The 26,607-nt window shown below is 34.5% G+C and overlaps 6 protein-coding genes across 6 annotated transcripts; 2 read left to right on the top strand and 4 right to left on the bottom strand.

Moving 5' to 3' along the window:
• The first annotated feature begins 227 nt into the window (after window positions 1–227).
• Window positions 228–3,367, top strand: LOC105212116 (ATP synthase subunit alpha, mitochondrial). Its single transcript, XM_011183903.3, has 4 exons — window positions 228–447; window positions 1,354–1,934; window positions 2,043–2,844; window positions 2,939–3,367. The coding sequence occupies exons 1-4, from the start codon at window positions 382–384 to the stop codon at window positions 3,146–3,148; spliced, it is 1,659 nt and encodes a 552-aa protein (XP_011182205.1). The 5' UTR covers window positions 228–381; the 3' UTR covers window positions 3,149–3,367.
• LOC105212117 (G2/mitotic-specific cyclin-B) lies at window positions 3,114–8,971 on the bottom strand. The gene is made up of 5 exons (XM_011183904.3): window positions 8,649–8,971; window positions 8,046–8,185; window positions 7,719–7,981; window positions 6,799–7,655; window positions 3,114–6,723 (listed from the first exon to the last, which is right to left on the bottom strand). Exons 1-5 carry the CDS (start codon window positions 8,679–8,681, stop codon window positions 6,433–6,435), a joined length of 1,584 nt encoding a protein of 527 aa, XP_011182206.2. The 5' UTR covers window positions 8,682–8,971; the 3' UTR covers window positions 3,114–6,432.
• A 511-nt stretch (window positions 8,972–9,482) lies between these two features.
• Window positions 9,483–11,371, top strand: LOC105212118 (protein immune deficiency). The gene is made up of 2 exons (XM_011183905.3): window positions 9,483–10,403; window positions 10,533–11,371. Exons 1-2 carry the CDS (start codon window positions 9,633–9,635, stop codon window positions 10,695–10,697), a joined length of 936 nt encoding a protein of 311 aa, XP_011182207.1. The 5' UTR covers window positions 9,483–9,632; the 3' UTR covers window positions 10,698–11,371.
• Window positions 11,372–12,661: 1,290 nt separating this feature from the next.
• Window positions 12,662–13,490, bottom strand: LOC105212119 (glutathione S-transferase 1-like). Its single transcript, XM_011183906.2, has one exon. It carries the CDS (start codon window positions 13,398–13,400, stop codon window positions 12,735–12,737), a length of 666 nt encoding a protein of 221 aa, XP_011182208.1. The 5' UTR covers window positions 13,401–13,490; the 3' UTR covers window positions 12,662–12,734.
• Window positions 13,491–17,944: 4,454 nt separating this feature from the next.
• On the bottom strand, window positions 17,945–18,862 carry LOC105212121 (glutathione S-transferase 1-like). The gene has a single exon (XM_011183907.3). It carries the CDS (start codon window positions 18,845–18,847, stop codon window positions 18,290–18,292), a length of 558 nt encoding a protein of 185 aa, XP_011182209.2. The 5' UTR covers window positions 18,848–18,862; the 3' UTR covers window positions 17,945–18,289.
• A 2,723-nt stretch (window positions 18,863–21,585) lies between these two features.
• On the bottom strand, window positions 21,586–22,519 carry LOC105212122 (glutathione S-transferase 1-like). The gene has a single exon (XM_011183908.2). It carries the CDS (start codon window positions 22,431–22,433, stop codon window positions 21,765–21,767), a length of 669 nt encoding a protein of 222 aa, XP_011182210.1. The 5' UTR covers window positions 22,434–22,519; the 3' UTR covers window positions 21,586–21,764.
• Window positions 22,520–26,607: the final 4,088 nt, after the last annotated feature.

Below are 26,607 nucleotides of genomic sequence, written 5' to 3' on the forward strand. Positions count from 1 at the left end.
TATTTCTTAATATAAACTTCTGTTGAAATTTGAATTTATGTTGCACGAAAAAAAACATTTAGCTATATTCTAATATCTAGTATCTAATTATTTTAATAAATTATTTGTGCATTTATTTATTCTAATTAGCTACCAATTGGTCAACGAATAATCGTCGAGTTCATCACAGTATTCATTCGCATTCAGCAAAAGTTCATCGCGAAATTTAACGAAACTTCTAAACGTCGAACGTCGGCAATTCGTAGCACTTTGCGAATAGAGTGAACGTGAACTCGGCAGCCATCAACCAACCATCTTTTGTAAAATAAGTCGAGAGAATTGTAGTTGGGTGCAAGAGGTTTTCTTATTCCGGTGAAGAAATTACAGAAGAATTAAATAAAGATGTCCATGATTTCTGCACGCTTGGCCTCATCTGTGGCCCGTACATTGCCAAAGGCAGCTACACAGGTATGCACCACCGGTTACATTAAAAAGAAGATTTTGAAAAAAACCCTTGGAAAATTTGTTTGCGGATATTCAAATTGCAAAATTTAACTTATTGGAAAAACTCGGCCAGTTTTCCAACTGATTATTGTTATTTATGTGGTGTAAATTGACAATTTTGCTAAAGCAAGAATTTTATTATATATCGGCAAAGAAAGTTACGCAACGTGCTGGTACTACCATTCACGCGTATTTATAAAGTGTGCAGGTTGGAATACAATGTTACATAATGGTGGTTTGTTTGATGTAAAAGAAAATCGAATTGTAAAAGTTCTGTGATCTCAAGAAGTTTTTAAAACTAAAACTTAAAAATTGTTAAATATTTTCAATTACATAATGTCTAGTCCAGCAGCCACCCCAAATCGCCGAGTAGCACTCGTGTGAATACAACGAGACATCCATTGCTACGAGTGATATCGATTTTAGGTTATGTTAACATAATCAAATGATGGTGAAAATTTGAAATAAAATAAAAAGGCTTTTAATTATATATTGCGTGTATTATTGCATTTTAAGTTGCTGTCTTACTCGAAGATCTTTCATAAATTTGTTACAACTCTAACCGGCCAGATAGTGCACAAATCATTAACGTAATCCATCACACTTTTGCTTACATAAGAAACTGCAAAAAAGAGAACTTGTACTAAATTTGAATATCCGCTTAACGGCAAGTGCACTCTGGGTCAGACCTTTTTAAATTGGTTTGAAACAATTTTAAAATCTTGCCAGAAAATTCACCCCAAGAGACAATTTTATATTCACTGATGTGCCAGTTCTATGACAACATCAGTTGTATGCAATTGTCACAATAAAACTATATAATATATTCACATCGTTTTGTTTGTTAAATAATGTGTTTTGTTTTATTAGGTCGCCTGCAAGGCTGCTTACCCAGCTGTTTCCTTGGCCGCACGTAAACTTCATGTCTCGGCCACTCAACGTAGCGCCGAGATTTCCTCCATTTTGGAAGAGCGCATCTTGGGTGTTGCCCCCAAGGCCGATTTGGAAGAGACCGGTCGTGTGTTGAGCATTGGTGATGGTATTGCTCGCGTCTATGGTTTGAACAACATCCAAGCCGATGAGATGGTGGAATTCTCCTCCGGCCTGAAAGGTATGGCTTTGAATTTGGAGCCTGACAACGTCGGTGTTGTCGTGTTCGGTAATGACAAACTGATCAAACAGGGTGATATTGTCAAGCGTACCGGTGCTATTGTCGATGTGCCAGTCGGTGACCAATTGTTGGGACGTGTCGTCGATGCTTTGGGTAACGCCATTGACGGTAAGGGAGCTATCAACACCAAGGATCGTTTCCGTGTCGGCATCAAGGCCCCCGGTATCATTCCACGTGTGTCTGTGCGCGAACCTATGCAGACTGGTATCAAAGCCGTCGATTCGTTGGTGCCAATTGGCCGTGGTCAACGTGAGTTGATCATTGGTGACAGACAGACTGGGTAAGCAAATTTGTTGAAATCTTTAAAATTTATCTACAAAAGTTTCAAGATAAGAAATCGTTATATAATCGAATACTTAATATTCAAATATATGTGTATTCACTATAGCAAAACCGCTTTGGCCATCGATACCATCATCAACCAGAAGCGTTTCAACGATGGACAAGATGAAAGCAAGAAATTGTACTGCATCTACGTTGCCATTGGTCAGAAACGTTCGACTGTCGCCCAGATTGTGAAGCGTTTGACCGATGCTGGTGCCATGAACTACTCCATCATTGTGTCGGCTACCGCCTCTGATGCTGCTCCTCTGCAGTACTTGGCTCCCTACTCTGGCTGCGCCATGGGTGAATACTTCCGTGACAAGGGAAAGCACGCTTTGATCATCTATGACGATTTGTCGAAACAAGCCGTTGCTTACCGTCAAATGTCCCTGTTGTTGCGTCGTCCCCCAGGTCGTGAGGCCTACCCCGGTGATGTGTTCTACTTGCATTCACGTTTGTTGGAGCGTGCCGCTAAAATGTCGCCCGCTATGGGTGGTGGCTCTTTGACCGCCTTGCCCGTCATTGAGACACAGGCTGGTGATGTGTCCGCCTACATTCCAACCAATGTCATCTCCATCACTGACGGTCAGATCTTCTTGGAAACCGAATTGTTCTACAAGGGTATCCGCCCAGCCATTAACGTCGGTTTGTCTGTATCCCGTGTCGGTTCAGCTGCCCAAACCAAGGCCATGAAACAGGTCGCTGGCTCCATGAAATTGGAATTGGCTCAATACCGTGAGGTCGCTGCTTTCGCCCAATTCGGTTCTGATTTGGATGCTGCTACCCAACAACTGTTGAACCGTGGTGTGCGTTTGACTGAATTGTTGAAACAAGGTCAATACGTGCCAATGTCCATTGAGGATCAGGTGAGTGGCTAAAAAAAAAAACATAAAATTTTCAAATAACCAATTTAAACTATAATAAACAATATTGAATGGTCGTCACTCCATTCTCTTTCAGGTTGCTGTCATCTACTGCGGTGTGCGCGGTCACTTGGACAAGATGGATCCCGCCAAGATCACCAAGTTCGAAAAGGAATTCTTGCAACACGTTAAGACCAACGAACAAGGTCTGCTCGATCAAATCGCGAAGGATGGTCAAATCTCTGAGGCCTCTGATGCCAAACTGAAGGATATTGTCTCAAAATTCTTGTCGACTTTCCAGGGTTAAGTGATGATTTGTGCTGTGCAAAGCCAAGCTGATTTAGTACAGTAGCAACAATAACAAGTTACACTATTTCATAAATAGAAGCGCGAATAATACCAACAACAAATGCAGGTCGCGTCTACATATAATACAATTATACACTATAAACGTAAAGATAAAGAACCAGATAAAGCGAAGAAAAAAAATCGAAATTAAATAATTATAAAAAATAGAAAAACTCCATTCATGTTTCCTTTTTTCTAATATCTAACTGTATGTATATGCATCAATAAGCTTAGCATAATCAAGGGACTCAATTCGAAATAATTATATACGGTTGCTGAAGGTCTGCAGTGTTCACTCTAAAACTTTGGTGTCCCAACTTCGATGAGGTCATATGCTGAATATGTGCGCATGTAAAGCATTTAACGAGAGCGCTTAAAAATTAGTTTGTGTTTTATGTGTTGCACAAATTCGGCAGATGACTTCTCAAAAGCATATTTTGATTATTCGATTATTGAAGTATTTATAACTGTAAATTACACTGCATTAAACTAAAATTATTGTTAGGTAATACAGTCAAATAACAAGTTATTGTCATGCGAAAAAATAATAAAGTGAGGTTAGAAAAAAATATGCAATTTTTCTTTAATTAAAATGGTTTGTGCGAGGAGTTGAAGTTGGAGTTCTAACAGCTTTTCTCTCTGGTTCATGTAACGCAGTAATGCAATATCTGTCGTTGCAACTAATTTGTTGAGTGTTAAGACTGATTCATAGATTCAAATACTGCCCAGGTAAACTCAGAACTTATGAATAATTTTCTAGCAATCACCTAACAGAAATGTCTTATCTTGGATTCTTGATAACACTTCTGGCTTAAGCAATCTTTTAATAAAGAAGTTTGTTATATTAAAGCTCGGACTTTACACTCGAATGATCAATCTCCAATTAGTTGGACGATAAAAATACGCACATCAGATGTTTAGGCATAGAAGCAACGACTAGCAGGCACTATGAGTAAAGAAAAAGGATAATCCTACACATACGTATATTCTACGAAGGCACTTATCTCTTGTTTACCTACAAATTGCCTGCATTTTCCTTTTATTCCCTTTATACTTGCGCGTCCATATGTACATACATATGTAGGTTGTTTTTGTTTTGTTAAAACATCTTGAAAATATACCTAAACTAATCTTGTCAAATTTTATATAGCTGGAATCCTTTAGTCGGAGTCCAGGTACGTTGCGGCTCCATAAACCAGTGCCTTGAATATTTATATATGTATTACACAAATACCGTTTTCTGTATTGTCTCAACGAAAGAAAGACAATTTACCGGTCACAGCTGTGTTACCTACTGGCATTCCAATGGTGTGACACCGGCATATGTACATAGGTTCATACATACATATACATATGCGACGGCCTATGACATTTACGTAGCGCCATTTGAGCGCTTAGGTAAATTTTATGCACACTTATGTAAATGCATACATACATACATACTTATTTTTGCGCAAGGTCAGTTTGCCAGTCAAACTATTACAGTTCGCTGTACATTAACAGAATTTACCAAAATTACAACTGTTATGGGAGCTGTTGTGCAGCTTGTCATTTGTGTTTACATTTTGAGCATAAAAGCGCCACTTTCTTATTTTTGCTGTGCGCCTATTCGAAATCCGAGTTTGACGGTTTTATGAGCGTCATTATTTTTCGACACTTTTACGATGTAGCGAACACACGCACACACAAATATATAGAGCAGGGGTCATATATGAAAGTATTTTATTCGAAGTGGGGGGAGACGATAGATAATGGCAGCAAAGCCAAAAAACATGGTTGCAAGCAAACATTTATATCCCCTTATCAACATTAATAATTACTGGCGCAGGCTAAACCAAACAGCGGCCGTCTTTTTGCAGCACCAAACTGAGCGGCTGAAAAAATTGCTGCCCGCATTGGCAGGGGCTCAGTTTTGGAAAACGGTTACTACTTTCCAAACATGCACGATTGTTGGCATTGGTGCATGCTTGTTGGATAAGCGTACGTGATGGAATTGACATACTTGCCGCCGCTGCCTCTTCCCATGCACATGCTTGCATGGTACATAGAAAATTGTTGAAATTTTCTTTCGCTTATTCGATGTGTGGCTCGTCGCTTTGCTTTGCTGCTGAGCTGCTATTACCGAAATATGCGCGTCGTATCGACCTCTGTGCGGGTCGTCTGGTGCAAAAAACGCATGTAAAATTGAAAACGACGCCTCCGCATATACATACATATAAGCAAAAATGTGTGCAGTGTACGGTCTGAAATTAGTAAACACTTGAAATATTTAAGACTACTTCACATGAAACGTTTAGCTACAGAACACCAAAAACAAGTTCAAGCTGGAGCGTGAAATTTGAAAATAAAAACTATTGTTGTTATTTTTTGTGCAAAATGTTTTAATCATACATAAAAGTTACATTCACATATAATCAGAGAGATTTTTAGCATAGCAGGCTTGATGTTGCTTGCGTTGCCACTATGCTTAGGCTTGTGAACTTTAAATAACAAATCTAGCAGAATAATACATGCTGTTTGAGTCTTACAAACATTGTTCAATTTTATATTTTTTTTTTAGTTTTTCATATTTTTAAATTATAATTTTGCCAAATGTGGACATAAATATAAAAAAAACTGCGCGCTGTTGTGTATGCTGACTCCAAAAGCAACCAAATCAATTACATTTGTTAAAAAATTACAAAAATAATTGCTATCGGTGCGGGAAAGAAGACGCTTAATACAGTAGCAACAGTTTTGATACAAAAAAAATTGATATAAAGTACATTCAGTCACTAATATACGTTGCTTAGTCGGTGCTTTCCTCACATTAAGGAAATGTTGCATTTTTGCAAAGATCTAATACAAACATACATTACATTAATTATGACAAAATGTCAGCAATTATTTAACACTAAATATCCGCGTACTCATACAAACATATGAGTTGATGTAAGTATTCTCCTTGATTGCTGCTTTCGATGACATAATTCCACAATTACTAACTTCTTTCACTGCTATAATGCAAAGCATTACATGGAAGTTATTATCTATATTTGACATTCGACCGACGATACGAGACAGTATTTTTAATCTAATTTAAATTGTCGCATAAAACTTACAAATTAAAAATATATATATTATTTAGGAATATTTGATAATAAAAATATTGAAATGTTTAAAAAATAAAGTAGAAAAAGAAAACAATTAAACTAAACGACACAAACAGAAATTAAGCGCAATGCAGCCCCTATTAACACTCTCTCATTCGTCGTGGTTGATTATCGAATCAATGAGTTTATCATATAACTCTGAACGCATCGCGATTTTATATAACTTCGATGATTGGTATTTCGTGTAGACAGCCTTCAGTTTGGCAGTTGGTGCATTTCGCACTACAACCGCAATTTTCTTGGCAATGGGTCGCAAATGCTCTGCTGTGTAGCGTGAGTAATATTGCATTGTGGGCGACCAGTGCTTATCATTGAAGGCCGTTGGTAATTTAGCGTTATCTTTAAGCAAATGCAGAGCTAAGAAGAGGGATGCAGCGGCAATCTGACAATTAAAAAGAAAAATATTTGTAAGTTTTAATTGATATTCAGAAGTTAATTTTGTATATTTCAATATTACCTCAGACGGCTTGTATGCTGCTAAATCGTATTCGATTGTTGTCAATTCGAGAAAATATTTTGCCATCGCATGGTGGATATCTTCGACTTTAGCCGCCTTAGAGAACCGACGCAAAAAGTGTATTGGCAAGGGGCGCGACAAATTGCATTCGAGTGTTTTTATGATTTTCAACTCCATTTGCACGATTTGTTTGGAATTGTATGTGTCGTCGGTGATGTAGACGAAATCGGCAATTGATGGTGGCACCAATTCTTCATATTTGGCTGCAATGAATAAAGCAGTCACGCCTACCAGTTGCAAATGTGTGCGTTTGGTATTCTTTACTTCTTGCAAGTAGCGATCTATAATTGCTACTGTCATTTGGAATGTTTCTGGTGTTAGATGAAACTGGAAGTGCACTTCGTTGATCCAATCGATGAGTACAGCGCGCATTTTGGGGTAAACTTCCAATTGATCATCCAAATGGTTTTCTTGTACAAGCTGCTCATCCTCCAATTGAAAGAGGTAATTATATATATCGTTCACGTATTCAGATACCAGTAATAGTTGATCAGCATCACCACAATCAATATCTTCAACATCATCGAACTCTTCTACATCAGCAGCTTCTAAATCTGATATTTGTGATTCAACATTTGTTTTGTTTTCGCTGTCCGAATCGGACTCACTAACACTTTTCGATTCAGGCTTTAAATGTTCTGAGAGTTTTCCGGCAGCAACTTTATTCGCTTCTCTTGACAAAGCTGCCTTTAATTTTGACAGCGATTTAAGTGATAAGTTGCTATCTTCACGCCTTAAAGTGAGTGTTTCGCCCGATTTCTTTGGTTTTTCCTCCTGGGCAACCTTAGCTTTAGTGACTATGGTAGCATATAAAACAAATTGAAAAACTACAATACAATTTTTCATAAATATATACTCACGTTTTGCCTGTTGTATTTTGTGTTCAACTACTTTTGTAGTAAGCGTCTTGTGCTTGTTCAGGCCAACTACACCATTTCTTTGCAAAGCTGAAGATTCGACAGTAACACCAGCTGCGCGCGTAGAGTTTGAACGTGTGAGAATCTTTTTCGGCTGTTCAGCAGCTGTGTTTGATGACTTGACAGTAGCTCCTGACGCTTTTTTCCAGTGTGTATCCACACGTGGTTTTGTATTTTGAATGACATTTTTCAATTTCGCATCAATACTAAAATTATAATACGAACATTACTTAACCAGCTAAATATTATTATAAAATAGTTTAGTCTTACTCTTTCTGTGCAGCTTCTTTAGCATTTGCAAGTCTTAGGACTGCGCGATTCTGTAAGTCTCCTAAGGCTGCACGCTTTGTATTTTCCGTTGCATTAGCAACACCAAACCTCTTCACGTTTGCAAAAGTGTTGGCATCATTCTTTGAGAAATTAAAAGGTAATGATTATGATAAAACACGAATTGTTCTTAAGTATGGTATAATTTTACTTTTGATAAACATAAATGATATTATTTTCGTATATTTTTATAGATTACAACTGAGTGAAAGAAATCTCACTTTCTGTAAAAATCATACATGATAGTTTAATTATTATTATTGACATGTGAAAACAGATTGATTTGTTACAAAAAACAGTAGATATATACGTATATATGTACATATGTACATAGGTGTATATAAGATTGGAATTGTGCGCCAAATAACAGACTCCATTTTGTTTCCCTTTACCCCCTATATACTACGGTTAAACTGGAATTCTGTTAAGTAGTAATAACAAAGGATAATAGATTTTACTTAGAATAGGTAAAAATCATGTAGGTAGATATACTAAGCATATACTTTAGAATAGAATACTTATTTGAATAAAATTAAGTTGACTTACCTCATCAATACGAATTTTTGTTGCTCCAACCATTTTAATGGTAATTTTTTCTTTATACACTCAGACAAAAAATATGATAGGCTCGTTGGCAAGTTTGATTTTTTTTTGTCTGGCGACTTTTCCAATTTTCTTTATTCTAATTTAATTGCACTTTTTGATTGTAGAAAAAAGTTGCCAAACTCCTTTCTAAATACAATTATGACTATCCACTTATTCTCCTCTGCGACAGTTCTATTAATCTTTTAGAATAGTGGAAAATGTTAATGTACACGAACCGTTGCAATTACTGTTTGAAGCGCACTTTTAAAAAGTCCCGCACTCTACCCGAATATGTACAAACCCGAACAATGCTTCGTTAAATTCTTCGTTGAGTGCCATCTTAACGAATTTTAGATAATGATGATGCCACTGAAAGTTTGATATTCTTTTATTCTTTATCCTTATTTTTATTTTAATCTTATTAATTCTTTAAAAAAAATTTTGCATAAGTCAAATAATATCAATAAGGCACTGACAACCGGGTCAGAATATATTTGTTTTAGGTTTATTACTATTTTTAAAATTGAGTGAAGAAATTTTGAGTGAAAAGGCAATTATAATATTATATGTAAAATACACCATGGAATGCAATAATTTCATAGCAACAATATTACGCTGCTGAAAATTGGAATAATACAATTGTATTATTTTTTATATTATTTTACGATTCTAGAGAGGACATATATTTGTACAATACTGGTAAAAATTCAAAAATAATAATGAAAACATTATTATGTACATGGCAGCTTCATTTAACGAAGAATTATATTGTCTACAGCGACATCATGCGTAGAATTTACTTTTATTGACAATCATAAGGCATATGTTGTCAATAAGTTAAAAATATAATTTTTTTGTATATTCTTTGTTTTCCTTGGAATTTCCGGAGTTTTCACAAAAAATAAACATATCGAATTGGTTTTGACGTGGAAATAAATAAAAGAAATGCCTAAGCTAAAAAAGTTTTTGCCTGGTATTTTCAGTAATGCTAAAGATAGTCAAAAGAATTCCAATAAAAATGGTAACGAAAACAATAACATTGAAGTTAAATGTGTTGCGGGAAGACTCGAAACAGATGCTCTGCCAGTTGACGATAATGAAGAATTACCAACCAGTAATAATAACACACCAACACCTTCAACAGAACTAACAGAATCAGTGGTCAGAGAACTATCCGCACCAAACTACAATTCGATCGATGCAGCAAATAATAGTTATGCATTTGAAGGTGAAACTGGGTTGAACTCCCATACGGGAGCAGTTGCTTTGCAATCAACCAACAATGCCTTGACGCCAACATCACCTGGTGCGCTGGCACCAGCTACTATGAATACAATGAATGTACATAATGCTCAACAACAAATGGTAATGCAATTCTCCAACATTAAACAACTGCATTTTGGTTCAGTCTATAATTTTAATAGCAATATAAGTGGTATAGCTACTAACAACACACGTAAAAGTGGTAGAAGTGACGAACCCAACTCCCCGAGTTGTTCTAATGGTGCAGACAATCCAAAAAGACTTTTACCACGTAAAACTACTTCAATTGTGGCTATGATGCAGTCACGTGAGGAGCCAAATCACCGTATATTGGAAACTGTATCTACACACCTAGGCGAAGGTTGGAAACATGTGATGCGAGAGCTGGGCCTCTCGGAGGGACAAATCGAGCAGGCTGTAATCGATCATCAAATGCATGGTGGAATTAAAGAGGTAAATGTAGTAATTATACGGCAGTACACATAATACATCTGTATATGTATAAAAATATATGTTTTTACATGCATTCACCCAAAATAAGTTGATTTCAAACACACAAATAAACATTCTAAAAATTGTCAGGTTATTTATCAACTGCTGTTGCAATGGATCCGTGATGCTGATGATAATGTTGCAACGCTGGGACGTATTACCTTGCTGCTTTGGGAATTGAACCATCGCGATTGTGTGCAACGCATGAAATTGGTTTACAAATCCGAAATGGACAAAAGAACCCCTTCTTCATAAAACTGACGATTTCATACAGGTAATACGAAGTGCCTTATTGGGTTGACGAGCAAAGCCCAGGTTCTCATCAACTAGTGTATATATGCATATGCATATAGACATTATTTCAAAGAATTTTGTTTGACTCTTCAGTGCAAGGAGTAAAAAATTATGTACTGTGCAATATTTTATATTTACTTAAATGAAAACTGTCTGTCTTATGAACATGTGCATGCTTTAAACGTCCATCGGCGTGTGCATTATTAGAACTATGGTATATACAAATGTGTTTACGCCACTTGCTCAAATTGTACTGATTGTTATGCTTAAAGTTTGTTACTGAAATAGCAATGGTCCATAAGTATATAAATACATATGAATATATTTGCAGATTTTTGTCAAAATCAATTTAATTTCAGTAAAGAGAATACGGTAGTGTTAAGTTAAATTTTGTAATTCGGGTTTAAAATTTAATAGATTTTACAAAGTAAATAATTGACATTTAGGTAAGGAAACATACACTAGAAAGTCTTATGAAGAACCCACTTTATATCGAATATACAAGAGTTTATTTAGAACTAAAATTGTAAAATAAATTTTTTTTTTAATATAAACATGTGTAATGTTAATAAAAATTACATACAACTATGATTTTTAATGACTATAAAAGCTTTAATATGTAAAAAAAAATAAAATAAATCTCGAGCTAATTTTGTATAGAATTAAAAATATATTATTTTTATTGAAAGAAAAAAATATAATTGTTTTAGAAATAAAAAAATATGTGTTTATTCTTTTCGGTATAATTAAGGATTTAAAATAAAAATAAATACGAAGGGAGCAACGACTGTGAGCAAAGAAGTGAATATAGAAAAAATAAAGTCGTACATCGATGTTCACACAACAGTCGGGTCTACGAACTGGAACGAATTTATATACGACCAAGGCTTGTCGAATTACCAGTAGTAATTAGTGTTATTAATGTTATTAATAGTGTTATTTTTCTTTTGCCATTTCGTTTAATACATATAAACACATACATATGTATGTTTTTTATTACTATCACAGAAGGTCACATGAAAATCATTTCTCGCAGTGAAGTACTCATTATCGTCTTCGCATGATGACAATTCACTTTGTTGTAGTACATAAATCAGTAAGTGTCAGGTATTATAATGTGTGTATGTATTTATATAAAATATATATTAATTCCTTATCGCTATGTTTTTATACAATTTTAATCCCAGTCATTTAATGTAAGTGCGATCATATTGTATTGCTTGAAATGAATTGAAATTATGAAATCACTATCAGTGTTCATCTTCAAACAGTACAAATTGATTTCATTACCTCGCTGATACATACATACATATATATAGAGTTTATAGCTCCATAAATTGTATACATTTCTGCTGCCAAAGGCTTGGTGATCTATTTTTTACTAGATCAAGTAAATGTTTGTTGCTTGAATATGATAAGAGGGTAATTCTGCTGAAAAGTGTTTAAAAACAAAATTATTTTTCTAAATATTCTCTTCATAAAACTTTATCTCGAAGAATTTTTTTGATATTATATTTATGGATGGTTTGTAAAATGCCCAGAATATTGTTTATGTTTTTTTTTTTTAATTCTAAACATTGCTTTTGTTAATTGCCAAAACAAAAATTTCATTACTTTGATATATGCCGTTTTGAACTTTCCCCCAAATCAACCGGTTCAAAACTGGTAACAGAAAATTCTAACCACAACCCTAAAAGTCATTGCAGGTGTCAAACTAAGAAGCCACGAATTTAAAAACTGTCCTAACAGTTGTTAATTATCGGAAAATTTCCGGAGCTTCAGTTCTTAAAGCTATCACACCATCATAAAACTCATATACAACAACCATAAACAATTCAAGTAAATATGATCACGCTTAATAATCACACCCGTACTTATCATTATCTGATCTCATACATTAGCCTATTAAATCACAAATCTCCAAATTTACACGCTTAACATTCATTTATTTATTCCACTTCAAATCACAACAATTTCATGTAAGTCCACACATTTCGTTTATACAATCCTTTGGATTTTCTCCTTAAACATATCGACAAGCATTTGAGCGCCATAACCGTTTAATTTATTATAGTTGGGGATCTGGCTCATGCGAGCGATCCAAGCTTTCAGTTTCGGATACTTAGCCGCATCGATGGGCGCCAAGTCAAGCAGACTGGTTACGGTTGAGATGTTACTGAAGTCGGCCAGCGTTATGCTTGGACCACATAGGTAGGGTTGTTCGCCCAGAAAGGTCTCGAGAAAGTCGTAAGCTTCATAAATAGCATCGATTTTAGCACGTGCTACTTCGATCTCTTTGCCATAGAACAGCGGCAAAGCTATGTTACGTAAACAGCCTTGAAACAGTACACCCGTTTCGAAGTGAAGCCGCTGATCGACCAGCGCACGTTTGATGAAGTCCTTGGGATAAAGCGAATCGTCCTTACCATAGCGACGTACCAGATATGCCATTATCGCATGCGAATCCCAGATGTACTGGCCATCGTCCTCCAGCAGTGGCACCGTATGCTGCGGGTTCTTTCGTAAATACTCGGCCGTTTTGTGCTCGCCCTCAAGCAGTTTGACTAATTTGTATTCGTATTGTAGACCCAACGCTGCCAGGGTCATTTTACAAGCGCGCACCGGTGGGCTTGGCTCCACGCCATACAACACTAGCTTGCCCATTTTGGTCGAATTTATTTATGTAAATGCTTGACTGCTAGATTTCATCCGTTTCGGCTGGCGACCGGTGCTTAACTGAGACAGTGGAAGCGCGTTCGCTTTTGTTTTCATCGGAGCATTTTGGACTTTGTTTATTTTGTAGCTTAAAATGTTGTACATACGTACATACTAAGCGCATACTTAGACATACGCTAGTATAATGTTGACACATATACGCTTTTATAAATATATATTTTATATTGAACTGATAAATTTACAACGAACACTTAGTTAATACGAGCTTGTCACCTAAAAAATCAAGTATTAACTGTTAATCACTTCATTTCTAAGAAGTGTAATTAGTTCACATTGAGAATTCTAGTATCTGAATGGAGTAATGATAATTAGAAAAATCTGATAATTAACAAATAGTCAATAGTAGAATAAAAACCACAAAAAAAAAGAGAAAGTGTTCCCGCGACTGTCAATAAAAAACTACAGGGATTCTACAATCGGCAGTTCTCTGGACGGTAGACAAATTAACGAAATACAATTATAGATCGATGAGTAATTGAGACAAAAAATTTTAATTTTATTATTGAAAATACCACTGATACTGATATCTCCATCTTTTCCATTCTAATTTTTGTAGTACCATGAACCTATCGCTTCAATGAAATTGACCTCAATCTCGTCAATTATCTCTTCATTGTTGTTGAATTTCCTTTGAGCGATCATTTTATTGAGGCTTGAGAACTGAAAAAAAAATCGTGGAGTCATATCCGGGAATATGTTGGATGAGCAAGTATTCATAATTCGATGTCCTATTCCTGCAATAAGCCAACTTTTTTATTGATTTGTATCGTGATACATTGTTTTAATCGATTTCGATGATTCGATTTTTTATGATTTCGTGCTACAGAATTATGTCCCGAGAACGCTTTGTACATATTTGTGGTTAGAAAACCGTTTCGATCGGAAGCTGACTATCTAATTCATTTAATTCCCTACGAATACGTTCCTTATTTATTATAAATTATTCAAATAAGCATTACTGATTATTTAAATATTATTATGAAACATAAGCCCTCTCTGAGTCGTCTGAAAATCGTGTGTTTTACTATATAATTAAATATTGTAAACACAATACGACAGATTTGCATTAAATTTATTGCATTTTGGACGTACATTAATTTATTTAGATACTACTCGCATATCTGAGTTCTAAAATAATTAATATTGTCTTGATTAAGTAAATAGCTCACCCTCAATATGAATTACTTCTTTGATAAGTGCGCATGCAAAAAAAAAAAACAACAAAAGCAAAACAAAAATGATGTGCAAATAAATACTTGAGATCTTATCTTATCTGAGACACCTTTATATTCTATTTAATATAAATAGCAATCAGTGGCAGAGCTATTTACACGATGATCGTTATGCAAACTGTGTTAATTGGTTTAAATCCTATAAAGAGTAGCCATTGCAAAATAACGGGGTACATGTAATTATAATATTACAATACGGTTGGGCAATATGCATATTAAAATATATAATTTGGGTCTACGACTTCGCGCATGACCCAATCGGATGTGGGCGCATCAACAGCAATCACTACGGAGTGACGCTCATAGGCTTTGTTATCACTACAGCAAGAGTCAATCTAAAGGTAATATTCCTCGATATACATACATATGTGCATAGTTATCGGAAAATATCGGTTATTTTCTTAAACACTTTGTTTGTGGATCATTGCAACATCGCTGAAACACTTTCAGCTAAATCCAAGCGGCCTTAAAGCTTCACTTTACTTTTGAATTGCCTCTACAGAATAGATTTTCAAAAAGTTATTCGTCTAATCTGCTGCAAGAAGATCATCGAACATGCAATTGTTGAGTTGTTTTCATTTATTTGATTTCTCAGTACTTATCAATGAAATGAACACACAACTCTGATTGCCAGCATCGAGTGGTTTTCAGAAGCAACAAGTAAGGTATCGCAATTTCTGATGCTGCCGAACAGTATAAACTCTAGCAATCTGCAAAGTACAAAAGCTGTGGAAATATTTTGGCAAATCTATAATTCTGTATTGGATATCTAGTTGTCGGGGGCAGATCTCAACCGCTATCATTTATTTTTGGCATTAAACTGAATTACATAATACAATTAAGATATCCCACAGACCAACTGATATATTCGACGTAAAGTCCACTAAAATAACGAAAATTCTTAAATTTAGTATATAGAGACTGAAATAATTCATTAACGGACTTCACACAATATTGGCATAACCAAGAGATCATATATAGAAATCGATATATACGATAGCAAATCGAGCGGAAGTTCGAAAATCATTGAAATATGCATATGTGGACTACGGAAGTACCCAAATTTAACAATATTCTTCTTTTTAGTTCCTCTGGTTTCTTGAAGAGCATAAGGCCAATCAATGCCAGGAAAAAATGTCTATTTGCGATATAAAGCCAGCTGAGGTTCTGATATTCAATTACATACTCTGTGCAACATGTTGCGAGCGTATAAAAAAATGAGCGTTGAGCGGTTTGCCATGACACCAACACGTTAAAAATTAGACAATTTATTCAATTTTGAAATTCTTACAATGGTTGCAGCTGTATTCAATTTCCGAGAAATTGAACTATGTAATTGATATTTTATATGTTGTGTAGATATGTAACGTGCATATAAGTATACAAAAAAAGCTTAATATAACTGTAATATTTTAGATAATGAAGTGTCAGCGTTAATGCAAAGTTTCACAAAAGCGGTAAAAAGCTCTTCTGAAATACTAATAAAAAATATATATTTCGAAGAACATATAAAAGGTTCTTTAAAAGTAGATTCCGCTTGTAGTGTCGGTTTGCACGTGAACTCGTAAACACCTTAATATAACGTTCGGAATGACATTGAAAACCTCTTGAAAAGACAACGAGTTAAAATCCGTCTGTCCGTACAAGCGTTTACTTGAGTAAAACTTCTTATATATTAATGAAACTTCAGGAATTACACCATCTTTCATATAATGATTTTTGTTTCCTAGTGGACTGTGTGCCCAATACATGAGTCGAGTTGCATGTACTTTTAAAGCGCTTTTTCGCAAAAAAAATTTTTGAATTTATTCTGCCCTTTACTCTAGTTATCAAATTATCAGTGAGAGATGACCAGCATAATAGGGTGAAATTTTTTTTGTTCTTTCTTTGTAAAAAATGGAGCACATTCAAAAAGGTAATGCAACATGTGTATAATGTTGAATATAAAATTTGAGAAAAGAAAACGCGCTTAATAACATTAAACAAATAAATGGCGAGAGTATAAAATGTACGGTCACACGAGAACTTAGCCCTTTTTTTCTTATTTTTATTTCTGTTTCTCAATGATTTTGACAAAGTAGTGGAATTTGTTTACAATATCAAATGACAATTTAGAGCTGGCAAAATATGTCTTCCAATAATATCGACTAAACTAGAGCAGACATCGATTATAATGAGTGGAATGTAAGTTTTCAGCGAAAACTGTGTTTCGTATGACAGATTTTGCATGGATGAAAACACAAGTTTTCGAACGAAACCCCATTTTTTCAATGAAAACATGTTTTCAATGTCGGTCCCAACGTAGTATAACAATAATTTTGCCCCATAATTTAATAGGCAATACGATTAGATGGGGATAGAGGCAATATATTTCGACATTTTCATACAAATTGTAGACAAAGCATTTTCTTTACTGACGTCACGAATTAGTGTATTTTTCCGTTAAATAGTAAAAATTATAATTAATGGCCAGATCATTTCAAATAACTATAATATTTATGTATATACATTTTAATATCTAAATAGTTAATTAAGCTCAGACAACACCGACGCTTAAAAGTTTCATTACCTGCATATGTAGTAGAACATTAGGGTTGATCGCATTTTATAATATAGACAGTTATGTTGTGGAGCGGTAAAAATAATATAGTTTGACATATACAATTAGGCTGAATTTATCTTCTGATATGTCATATGCGATTTAATGTTGTCATACTAATTTTAAATTTTATCACTTATATTTAGCTTGTTGTCTGAATGTACATATATTAAAATGTATTATCTGAAAATGTGAAGTCAAACAGATGTATATTTTCTATGATATATTCCTGAATTTGGAAAGAACGGAGAGAATTTGTGAAATAAAATGTCCAAATTAGTTTACCACAAAACTACGCGGTGGAGTGGAGAAAAAACCTATTACCTAAAGTTTATAAAGATCACCCACAGTTGAGAGACCCACCCACTAGTATTGTGATGATGTAACGTTTTTATATGTGAGCTTTTCATTAAGTTACACTTTATCATTTGCTAACGTCTAATTTAATTCTCAATCTGCCATCTAAAAATAACCCACTCCAACACTCTTCAGATTTCTATTAGGTATTTATTTGAAATATACATAAACATACATACATATATGCATATGTGCATGTTCATATATGTATATTTTCAGCCGTGGATTTTCACATTATACATGTTTTTATATACATAAATTAAATATCAGAAACACATTTTACAAATTAAATAACATATTGCAATAATTAAAGCAGTCCATTCACAGTCGAATGTGGTCGTTTCTACAAATTAATTTTCATAATTGATGGCAGTGTTCGAATTTTCAATTTTGTTCGAGAAAATAGAAATTATTCTATCTTGTCTGTGTTCGAGCGAAAATATTCGACAATTGATTTCAATGATCGAACGAACCTTATTTGGCAAAAGTTTTACTAGATTGAAAATACTGAAATGTTTACACGTTTTACAAATGATGTTCGCAAGAAATGTTTGTACTCGATAGTGGTCAAATGTAATTCGATTGTTCGACGCACAGAACAAACAGAAATACGACTGTGGAAGGTCTGTTTAAGGGACGATTTTTATATTCTTCTCCTTAAGCATATCAGTTAATTGTTTAAGCCCTTTGCCGTTCGCTTCCTCATAGTAGGGCAGCTGCTCCAAGCGTTTGATCCACGCAAACAAATTTGGATAATTAACGGCATCGCTCTCTAAATACACCTGCAGAGTGGAGATCGATGAAATCAGCGATAGATCCGCAATAGTGAGGTTATCACCGGCAACATAGGGATGGTCCTCCAAGAACTTATTCACTGTAGCATACACTTCAGCGATTTCATCGATCTTTTTTTGCGGCACATCTGTTTCATTATTCAGGAAAATAGGTAGTGTTGTTGCACGTAGGGCACGTTCAAAGACTACACCCGTGTCAAAGTACAAACGGTGATCGACAACCGCACGCTTTAGCAGATCTTTCGGGTAGAGGGAGTCGTCTTTACCATATTTGCTTGCCAAGTAAGCGTTGATGGCGTGTGAATCCGAAATGGCATGACCGTCATCCAATAGTGCCGGTACCGTCCCGGCTGGTGGGCTGGGGTCCAAACCATACAACACAATTTTTCCCATTTTCAATTTCTTTTTAACAATGAAATTTACAACAAACTTGCCAAATTTAGTGGTGATTAGCTAATTATACCGCCAGCAGTGGAGATCGTCTGCATGGAGAAGAGAGACCGACCACGTCATACGTATTTTTGTTGTATTTGTATACCCAAAATAGTAAAATAACCCCCCAAAAGCAGTGTGTGTTCCCCGTGCATGCATGAAAAATCTACTCCACATGGATGAGAGAGTGTGATGCCCTTGTGCAAGACAACTACTTAAAATCTTGATAACTTTAAAGTACTCCATCCCATTGGAAATTTCTTTGGTAACCATTCTGAAATCACTACTCCTTCAAGTATTTGTGGAATATAACTTTCGAAACTACTTCTTCTTCTACCTTAATTTATTAAATTTTGAAATTTTAATGTTTTTACGTCGTAAAACACGAGCTGTGATCATGTAGGAATGCCGCGCTGTATAGACTCGAGTTGGACCATAACTGCCTTACAGTGGACCATATTGTAGAGTACTCCACAACACATGGTCCAATATTTTTACCATGTTGTAGACAGATATCACAAGCATGTATGACGATAGTCATTGATTACGATTTACGAATTCCCTGTAGGAAAAACTTTGTATACAAAATTTCACAATTACTGGCCAGATTTCGATGTCATTGAAACAACATGGATAAATTGCAATTCACACTATTTTCCATTAAGTTTTTCACAAAATCTATCGATAAAATAATAATCAAGTTGGAATTGAGAACTTGTGATCCAATCTATTGTTAAATAAAGTAATCTTTTACTTTATAAAATACACTTTAATTAGGAATTCCTTGATATTAATAATAATAATTGAGTCTTAAGAACATAATAATAATACTATTCTTTATGATATAAACTAAGAACTTAGTAAATAAGTAGTTAATAAGTAAAAAGTAGAAGTAAGTAAGTATTTACTCGAAAGGGAAATTAATTAATATTTGGTTATTGCTATGCGTATGATACTAGAAAATTTTATGAATAAAGGAAAAGGTCAATTGTTCTTAGAAGGTCTCTATTATATAATTGAGTTTTAACTAAATTTTATACATACATACATAAGTAGATAAGGCCGACATTGTGCTAATAGATAACAAAAAAATATTATTTTAGTTAGAGAAGCATATCAAACGCTGTGACATTTGTGGGCATTTTTTTCAACATGCAACTGTGTGTAATTCTGAATCAATCGATAAGCATCAAGAGGCAACTCTCAAAAAGATAGCGAGACTTAAGGTGCCAGTGGCACAGTCATAAAAGCTAGACTATTTTATTCACCTGGCTTTCAAATATGATTATTAAATATCTTCTCATTGTGTGCTAAAAAGGTATGGACCTATTACGGCGATTTATATATAAGATTAGTCGCATATTAGGACACTAATGATTTTCTATTTTGTTCTGTAAGTAAGATAAGACAATGTAGGATCTTTCGCTGACACTCTACATTTTTACATTATATTTTTCTTACAAGGGTGCTCTCGAGAGCCAAAAAATTGCAAATCATTGTTTATTATACATTACACTCTTAGATAACACACACAATTAGGCAATTCACAAGCTTTGTTGTATGTCTTATGTCATATTTTAATATTCTTAAAAATACGACACTTGTGAGCACTCTTAACTGTTGTATGTCATATTTTGTCATATTTCTACACTTAATCATAGCGATTTTTGCTGAGGCCAAAACCAGATATATGTCCGTGTTTTCCAGATATATACAATCTGCGGTATAAATCGGTTGAGAAGTGTTTGGGCAGAAGGGCACGAGCAAAACCGACCACTGACCGACCCAAAAAAACCGGTTCTTCGTCGAAGTTATGTTAAGTTAAAAAAATATGACAATATGACGATATGACACAATATGACACCTTGTGAATACCCTAAATATTATTTGGACATAATTTTGGGCGTTTTAAACGAAGAGTATGCGGCACGCGTATATTTCCTGCAAGAAAATTAACGGCACTATTAAGAGAGTTGAGAAGCTTGTTTGATAAAAAAAAATAAAAGCGAATAAATGTAAGAATGATGGGTTTAGTACCGATTTGAAGAAGCTTAACGCTTATAGGATCGTTAATTTCTCTTCAACATATTTACGAACTTGTGTATATAAAGGGTGTTCTTTACAGATGTAGTTTAACGTTATGGGCAAGAATTTAGCTTTATTATAAATATATATAAGGGGTTTGTCGTTTTGCCTTAGAAACGAACTAATATATTTTTTTATCAAGTGAAAAAACGCTAACTAACGGTTACTAGATCACGTCATATTAAATTATATAAGCAATATATGAATTATCAATATGTACATATCTACATAGTTAATTAAGCTCTTACAAGGCTAACGCTTTTAAAAGCTTAGGTAGCTGTTTATGCAGTGGTACTACATTAGGACTGCTCAGATTTCCTACTACAAAATATTACATGACGAAGCAAAATAACACACGGTGGAGAGGAGAAAAGGTTTAAAAAGACCGGTACTCAACAAGCGACAACCGGCTAGCTATATTGTCATTAATGATTGTAATGATCACCTAGAGTTGAGTGGTCCTCCCATGTCCCACTTATCATGATGATGTAGCATTTCATATCTAAGCTTTTGATCAGTTTGCTTTTTTACCATTTACTAACTTTTTAACTAACTTTTTACTAACTTTTTTACCATTTACTAACGATTAAATGATAATTATTGCGCCGCCTTAATACGTTTTCAGTTTTCTATTACATATTTATTTATACAATATATGTACATACTAACATTTATATGTATGTCCAATAATTACGTGTATATTTTCAGTCGTGCCTTTTCACATTATACATCATTTTATATGAGTTTAATATCAAAAACAAATTTTACAAATTAATTTTAATATCTTTTTGCTTTAAGATACGATTTTTATATTCTTCGACTTAAGCAAATCTTTAAATTGTTGAAGCCCTTTGCCGTTCGCCTTCTCATAGTAGGGTAACTGCTCCAAGCGTTTGATCCATGCCACCAAATTTGGATACTTAACGGCATCACTCTCTAAATATACCTGCAATGAGGAGATCGATGAGATCAGCGATAAATCGGCAATGGTGAGGTTGTCGCCGGCAACATAGGGATGATCCTGCAGGAACTTGTTTACTGTAGCATACACTTCAGCGATTTCATCGATTTTTTGTTGCGGCACATTCGTTTCATTGTTGAAAAGAATCGGTTTTGTGGTACCACGTAGGGCGCGTTCAAAGGCTACACCCGTGTCAAAGTACAAACGGTGATCGACAACTGCACGCTTCAGCAAATCTTTTGGGTAGAGGGAGTCGTCTTTGCCATATTTGTTAGCCAAGTAAGCATTGATAGCATGTGAATCCGAAATGGCATGACCGTCATCCACTAATGCTGGCACCGTACCGGCTGGATTAATTTTCAGATATTCATCCGATCTATTACCTTTGGCAAATAAATCGACAACTTTATATTCGTATGGTAAATCCAACGCATTCAATGTCAATAGTACGCTGCGCACTGGTGGGCTGGGATCTATACCGTACAAAACAAGTTTGCCCATTTTCAATTAAGTTTTTGTTCAACGTTGAAATATACAAATTAACTGTTTAGCCGGTAACGAGTTTCAACCAACTTACACAAGTTAATGCCGACGATGCTATTTATACCCTCGGCCGTGGAGTTCGTCTGAATGGTGAAGAGAGACCGATCACGTCATACTTTTTGATATTATATTTGTGCACTCAAAATGACAAAATAACCCTCCAAAACTGGTAAGTTCTCCATGCATGCATGGAAAAACTACTCCGCATGAATGAGAGAGTGCTCCATGTTCCATTACAGTTTATATAAAATGTGTGGAGCATTTAGCTTTGTGATTCCTAGGGAAGACTACTACTTAAAATCTTTATAACTTCAGATTACTCCATCGTCATTGGAAATTGTTTTGGTGGCCATACTCTGAAATCATTCTTCGAGTATTTATGAAATATTACATTCAAAAATACTTCTTTTTGTAACTTGATTCATTAAATTTTGGAATTTTAACATTGATTACGATCGTAAAACACGAGTTTTGTGAGCCATGTTCGTTTGTGCAGTTCGTGTAACAATTTGATGCTCTAGAGACATGAGTTGGTCCATTACTGCCTTACAGCGGACCATATTTCAGAGTACTCCACAACGCAGGGTCCAGCATTTTTACAGTGTTGTAGGCGATATCACAAGCATGTATGCCGATTGTCGTTAATTAATACTTTTAAGTTCCCTGTGGGAAAAACTTTGTCTACAAAATTTCACAACTACTGACAAGATTTCGATTACATTATAATACTCTCCCTTTTCTATATAAAATTTATGGAGAAATAATAATCAAGATGGAAACCGGAACTTATATCTATTTGCTTATATAATGTTAACCTTTGGAAAAGAGTTTAGGATTAGGTAATTTTGAAGGGCTTCGCTTTATAAAATTTAATTAGAAATTTCTTTTTATTAATAATATCATTAAGACATATAAAATCTATATAATATATGCATACTTAGATTTTAATAAATTAGAAGTAGAAGTACTATGTGAGTATTTACTTGAATGGGAAGCTATTTAGTCTCTACCAACTGTTACCAGAGATTTGTATGTATAAATAAAAATTTTAAATGTTCTTAGAAGGTTCTTTGCCAATCGGAAACATCAATTAAATTATATATGTGATTTCTTAAAGTCTTACTAAAATGTACACATGCATAAATAGATAAGGCTGAAAACGTTTTAATAGATAACAAGCTGATAATAAATTTATTTATAGAAATATATTATTTTATTTATATATATGTTAAAATGTTGAAAGCTATTGCCGCCCACGACATGTTGAATTCAGCTGTAAGTAATTCCGTGTTAATTAGGCTATTTATTAAAATCGGCTAGCTTTAAGAGACACCTCGCAAAAAAGTAGAAAAGCTTCATATAATATCTAGTGAAGATGTTAAGTGACAATGAAGTTAGGCTTAAATAAGAAAATAAATACATATGTATTTAGTTGTGACTAAGAGTAACCCAACCCATTTTATTCAACATTCTGTCGTGCATGAATATAATATGATGATAAGCTGTAATTATAATTAATTGTAAATAAATATGTTATATTCGATGTGCAGCCGTTTTTCTGATTATGCACTTAGTAATATTCTGAAGCAATCTATCGCTCAATGCTTCTAGGAAAAGCTCTATCAACATACATATTTCTGACACATATTCTTCATTACTTTTCCCCAAGTTTTTTTTATATATAAAAAGTATATTATGAAAACCGAGAAATCAAATTGTTAGAATTCATTTTACGTTCATTTATATACATATTTGACACATGTCAGGCCATTATTTGTGTGAATACTAGTAAACTTTCGCTAGCGCTTTCTTCGTTAAGATTTTCTTACAAGGGTGCTTCGCAGTAATTTGTTTTGTGAGAGCACAAAAATTGCAAATCATTGTTTATCGCAGTTTGCGCGATTTTACATATACATTGTGCTCATATGAAGCTTCTATATGTATATATATACAAAACTAACAGACCCGGCCACACGTTTTTGTGGCTAAGGTATACATTAAATTAGTAAATTTTTCAATACAGAGAATCGTAAATCATCATAATTTGTTATAATTTGAATTGTAATTGTATATTGAAGTATGTAACAAATGAGCATATTTCAAAGTTGGCTCAAATTTGGCTTCGATGACTATACTGATTACCTTCTTCACAGCCAGTCTTGTTATATTGAAAAGTCGAGAAATATTGAAGTCAACCCACGCTTCTTTTAATTGCAAGTGAGTGGGGATGGTCGAGGCAATTTTAAATAGTCTGTGGGACATACTGGTTTGTAGCTGTGTCAACTCTCCTGAAAGGAAATTCTAAATTGTAGCATTAAGATCACCGAGCTCTTTGTTTTTTACCACAAATAGTCATTTATGGTTTTCATATTGTGGTTTCATGTTATTAATCCATCGAGGTGTCAACTTGGACGCTACCATTTCCAACTGCTTCCACAATCGCAATTTGATATTGTTTCGAAATCCCTCGTATATTAGTTGTTAATTCGCGATTCTTTATGTGTCGCCACAAATTAGATTTAGCCATGCGATTAGTTCGTCAGCAACATTTGATCCAGGAATAATTGGAATGGTCTGTCGTAAATCACCTGCCCACAGAATCATGTCTCTAACAAAAACGTTTTAGTTGTCGCGTAAATCCTTTAAAGACCAGTGCAGTGCTTCCAGCGACTTCTTGAATATCTGGAAAATCTTCGCTATATTGCTATTTTTGGCGATTTTGCAGACTGGTTTATCATTGATTTGCAATTTATGAGTAATTTCAAAGCCGAATATGCAATTTAACCTTGATGATTTTCTACTGGATTATATGCCGAATATATAGGTCAGATTGTGTGTTATCTTAAAAAATATATAGCAATAAATTGCGAGAGTTTAAAATGTTCGATTGCACCCGAACTTAGCCATTCCTTATTGGTTACAAATTGTTTTGGGATATCGGCACAACCTTATACATTTGAGAAATGACAAAACAAAGCAACAATGACAACCTTCAAAATATTATTATTTTTTGTTTTATTTTATTTTGTATTTTTGTTGTCAATTCAAATAAAACTCTCTTATTATCTTCCTCGCAATTTTTCCATATTTACTTACTTTCTAAACCTTTCTTGGGCTTGCTAGAATTTTTCGAGACTAAAATTAGCCAGATCGGTGTGACCGTTCTCAACTTTTTGCGAGACTAACGAACAGCAATTCATTTTTATATTTGTAGAGTAGTTTGTATGGGAGATTAGAAAAGTGTGGATTTTAGACTTTTTAAGGAATTTGTTAATTTTTCTCTCCGTAAGAACCATCCTTGTACTTTAAGAAGCATTGCAAAAAAGAATTAGCGAAATCGGTTCAGCTGTTCTTGAGTTATTCGCTTAGCAACACATTTTGCGATTCATTTTTATATTATAGAGATAGACGTTGTTACTGGGTAATTTTTGTTGATATGCGCGGTTTGATTTCCTATCAAAAAAATAACGTCGCAGTTGAGAGAGTTGAAAAACTTGTGTCGCACAAAAATAATCCATCCACTTCTCGGATAAAATATAGAAGAAGGACTATTATTTTACTTGTAACCATAAAATAAGTATATTTATGCACTAGGGAATATTTTATAAAATTTGGCAACAACAAAAAATTACATATTGTAATTTATTAATCAAGTTAAACAAACTTTGTTCTTCCGGTAGAGCTTTTATCAAAACAAGCAAGCGCTTTTTGTGAAAATTATTTTGCAGCGGCAATCATGAACCAAAAGCTCCATTTCTAATGACTCTCATTTTAACTGTAGCATAGGCGTTTGGAGAGTAATTGCCGCTGACGCAGGAAATATGGGATAAATTACGGTTAGTGTGAATGCCAAAACAAAAACAATCAACAATAGCACTCCTGTAAAAATAAAAGAATAGTGTTGCTCTCACGCATGTACTTTACTGTATCAGCTTACACCTCACGAGGTGTGCAACGGCCTACCAGACAGTGGGAATCAATTGTACGGGAGTACGATGACGCCGGTTGTGAGAGATTGTGATAAATATTTGAAACCAACGACACGGCGAGGCATACTATGGTATTGGATCGCTTTATATCGCTTGTACTCGATAGATATTAGGTTAGGTTAGGGAAAATTGAGAGTATTTGA

Source organism: Zeugodacus cucurbitae, chromosome 6 (genome assembly GCF_028554725.1).
Source record: "Zeugodacus cucurbitae isolate PBARC_wt_2022May chromosome 6, idZeuCucr1.2, whole genome shotgun sequence".
NCBI classification, from domain to species: Eukaryota; Metazoa; Arthropoda; class Insecta; order Diptera; family Tephritidae; genus Zeugodacus; species Zeugodacus cucurbitae.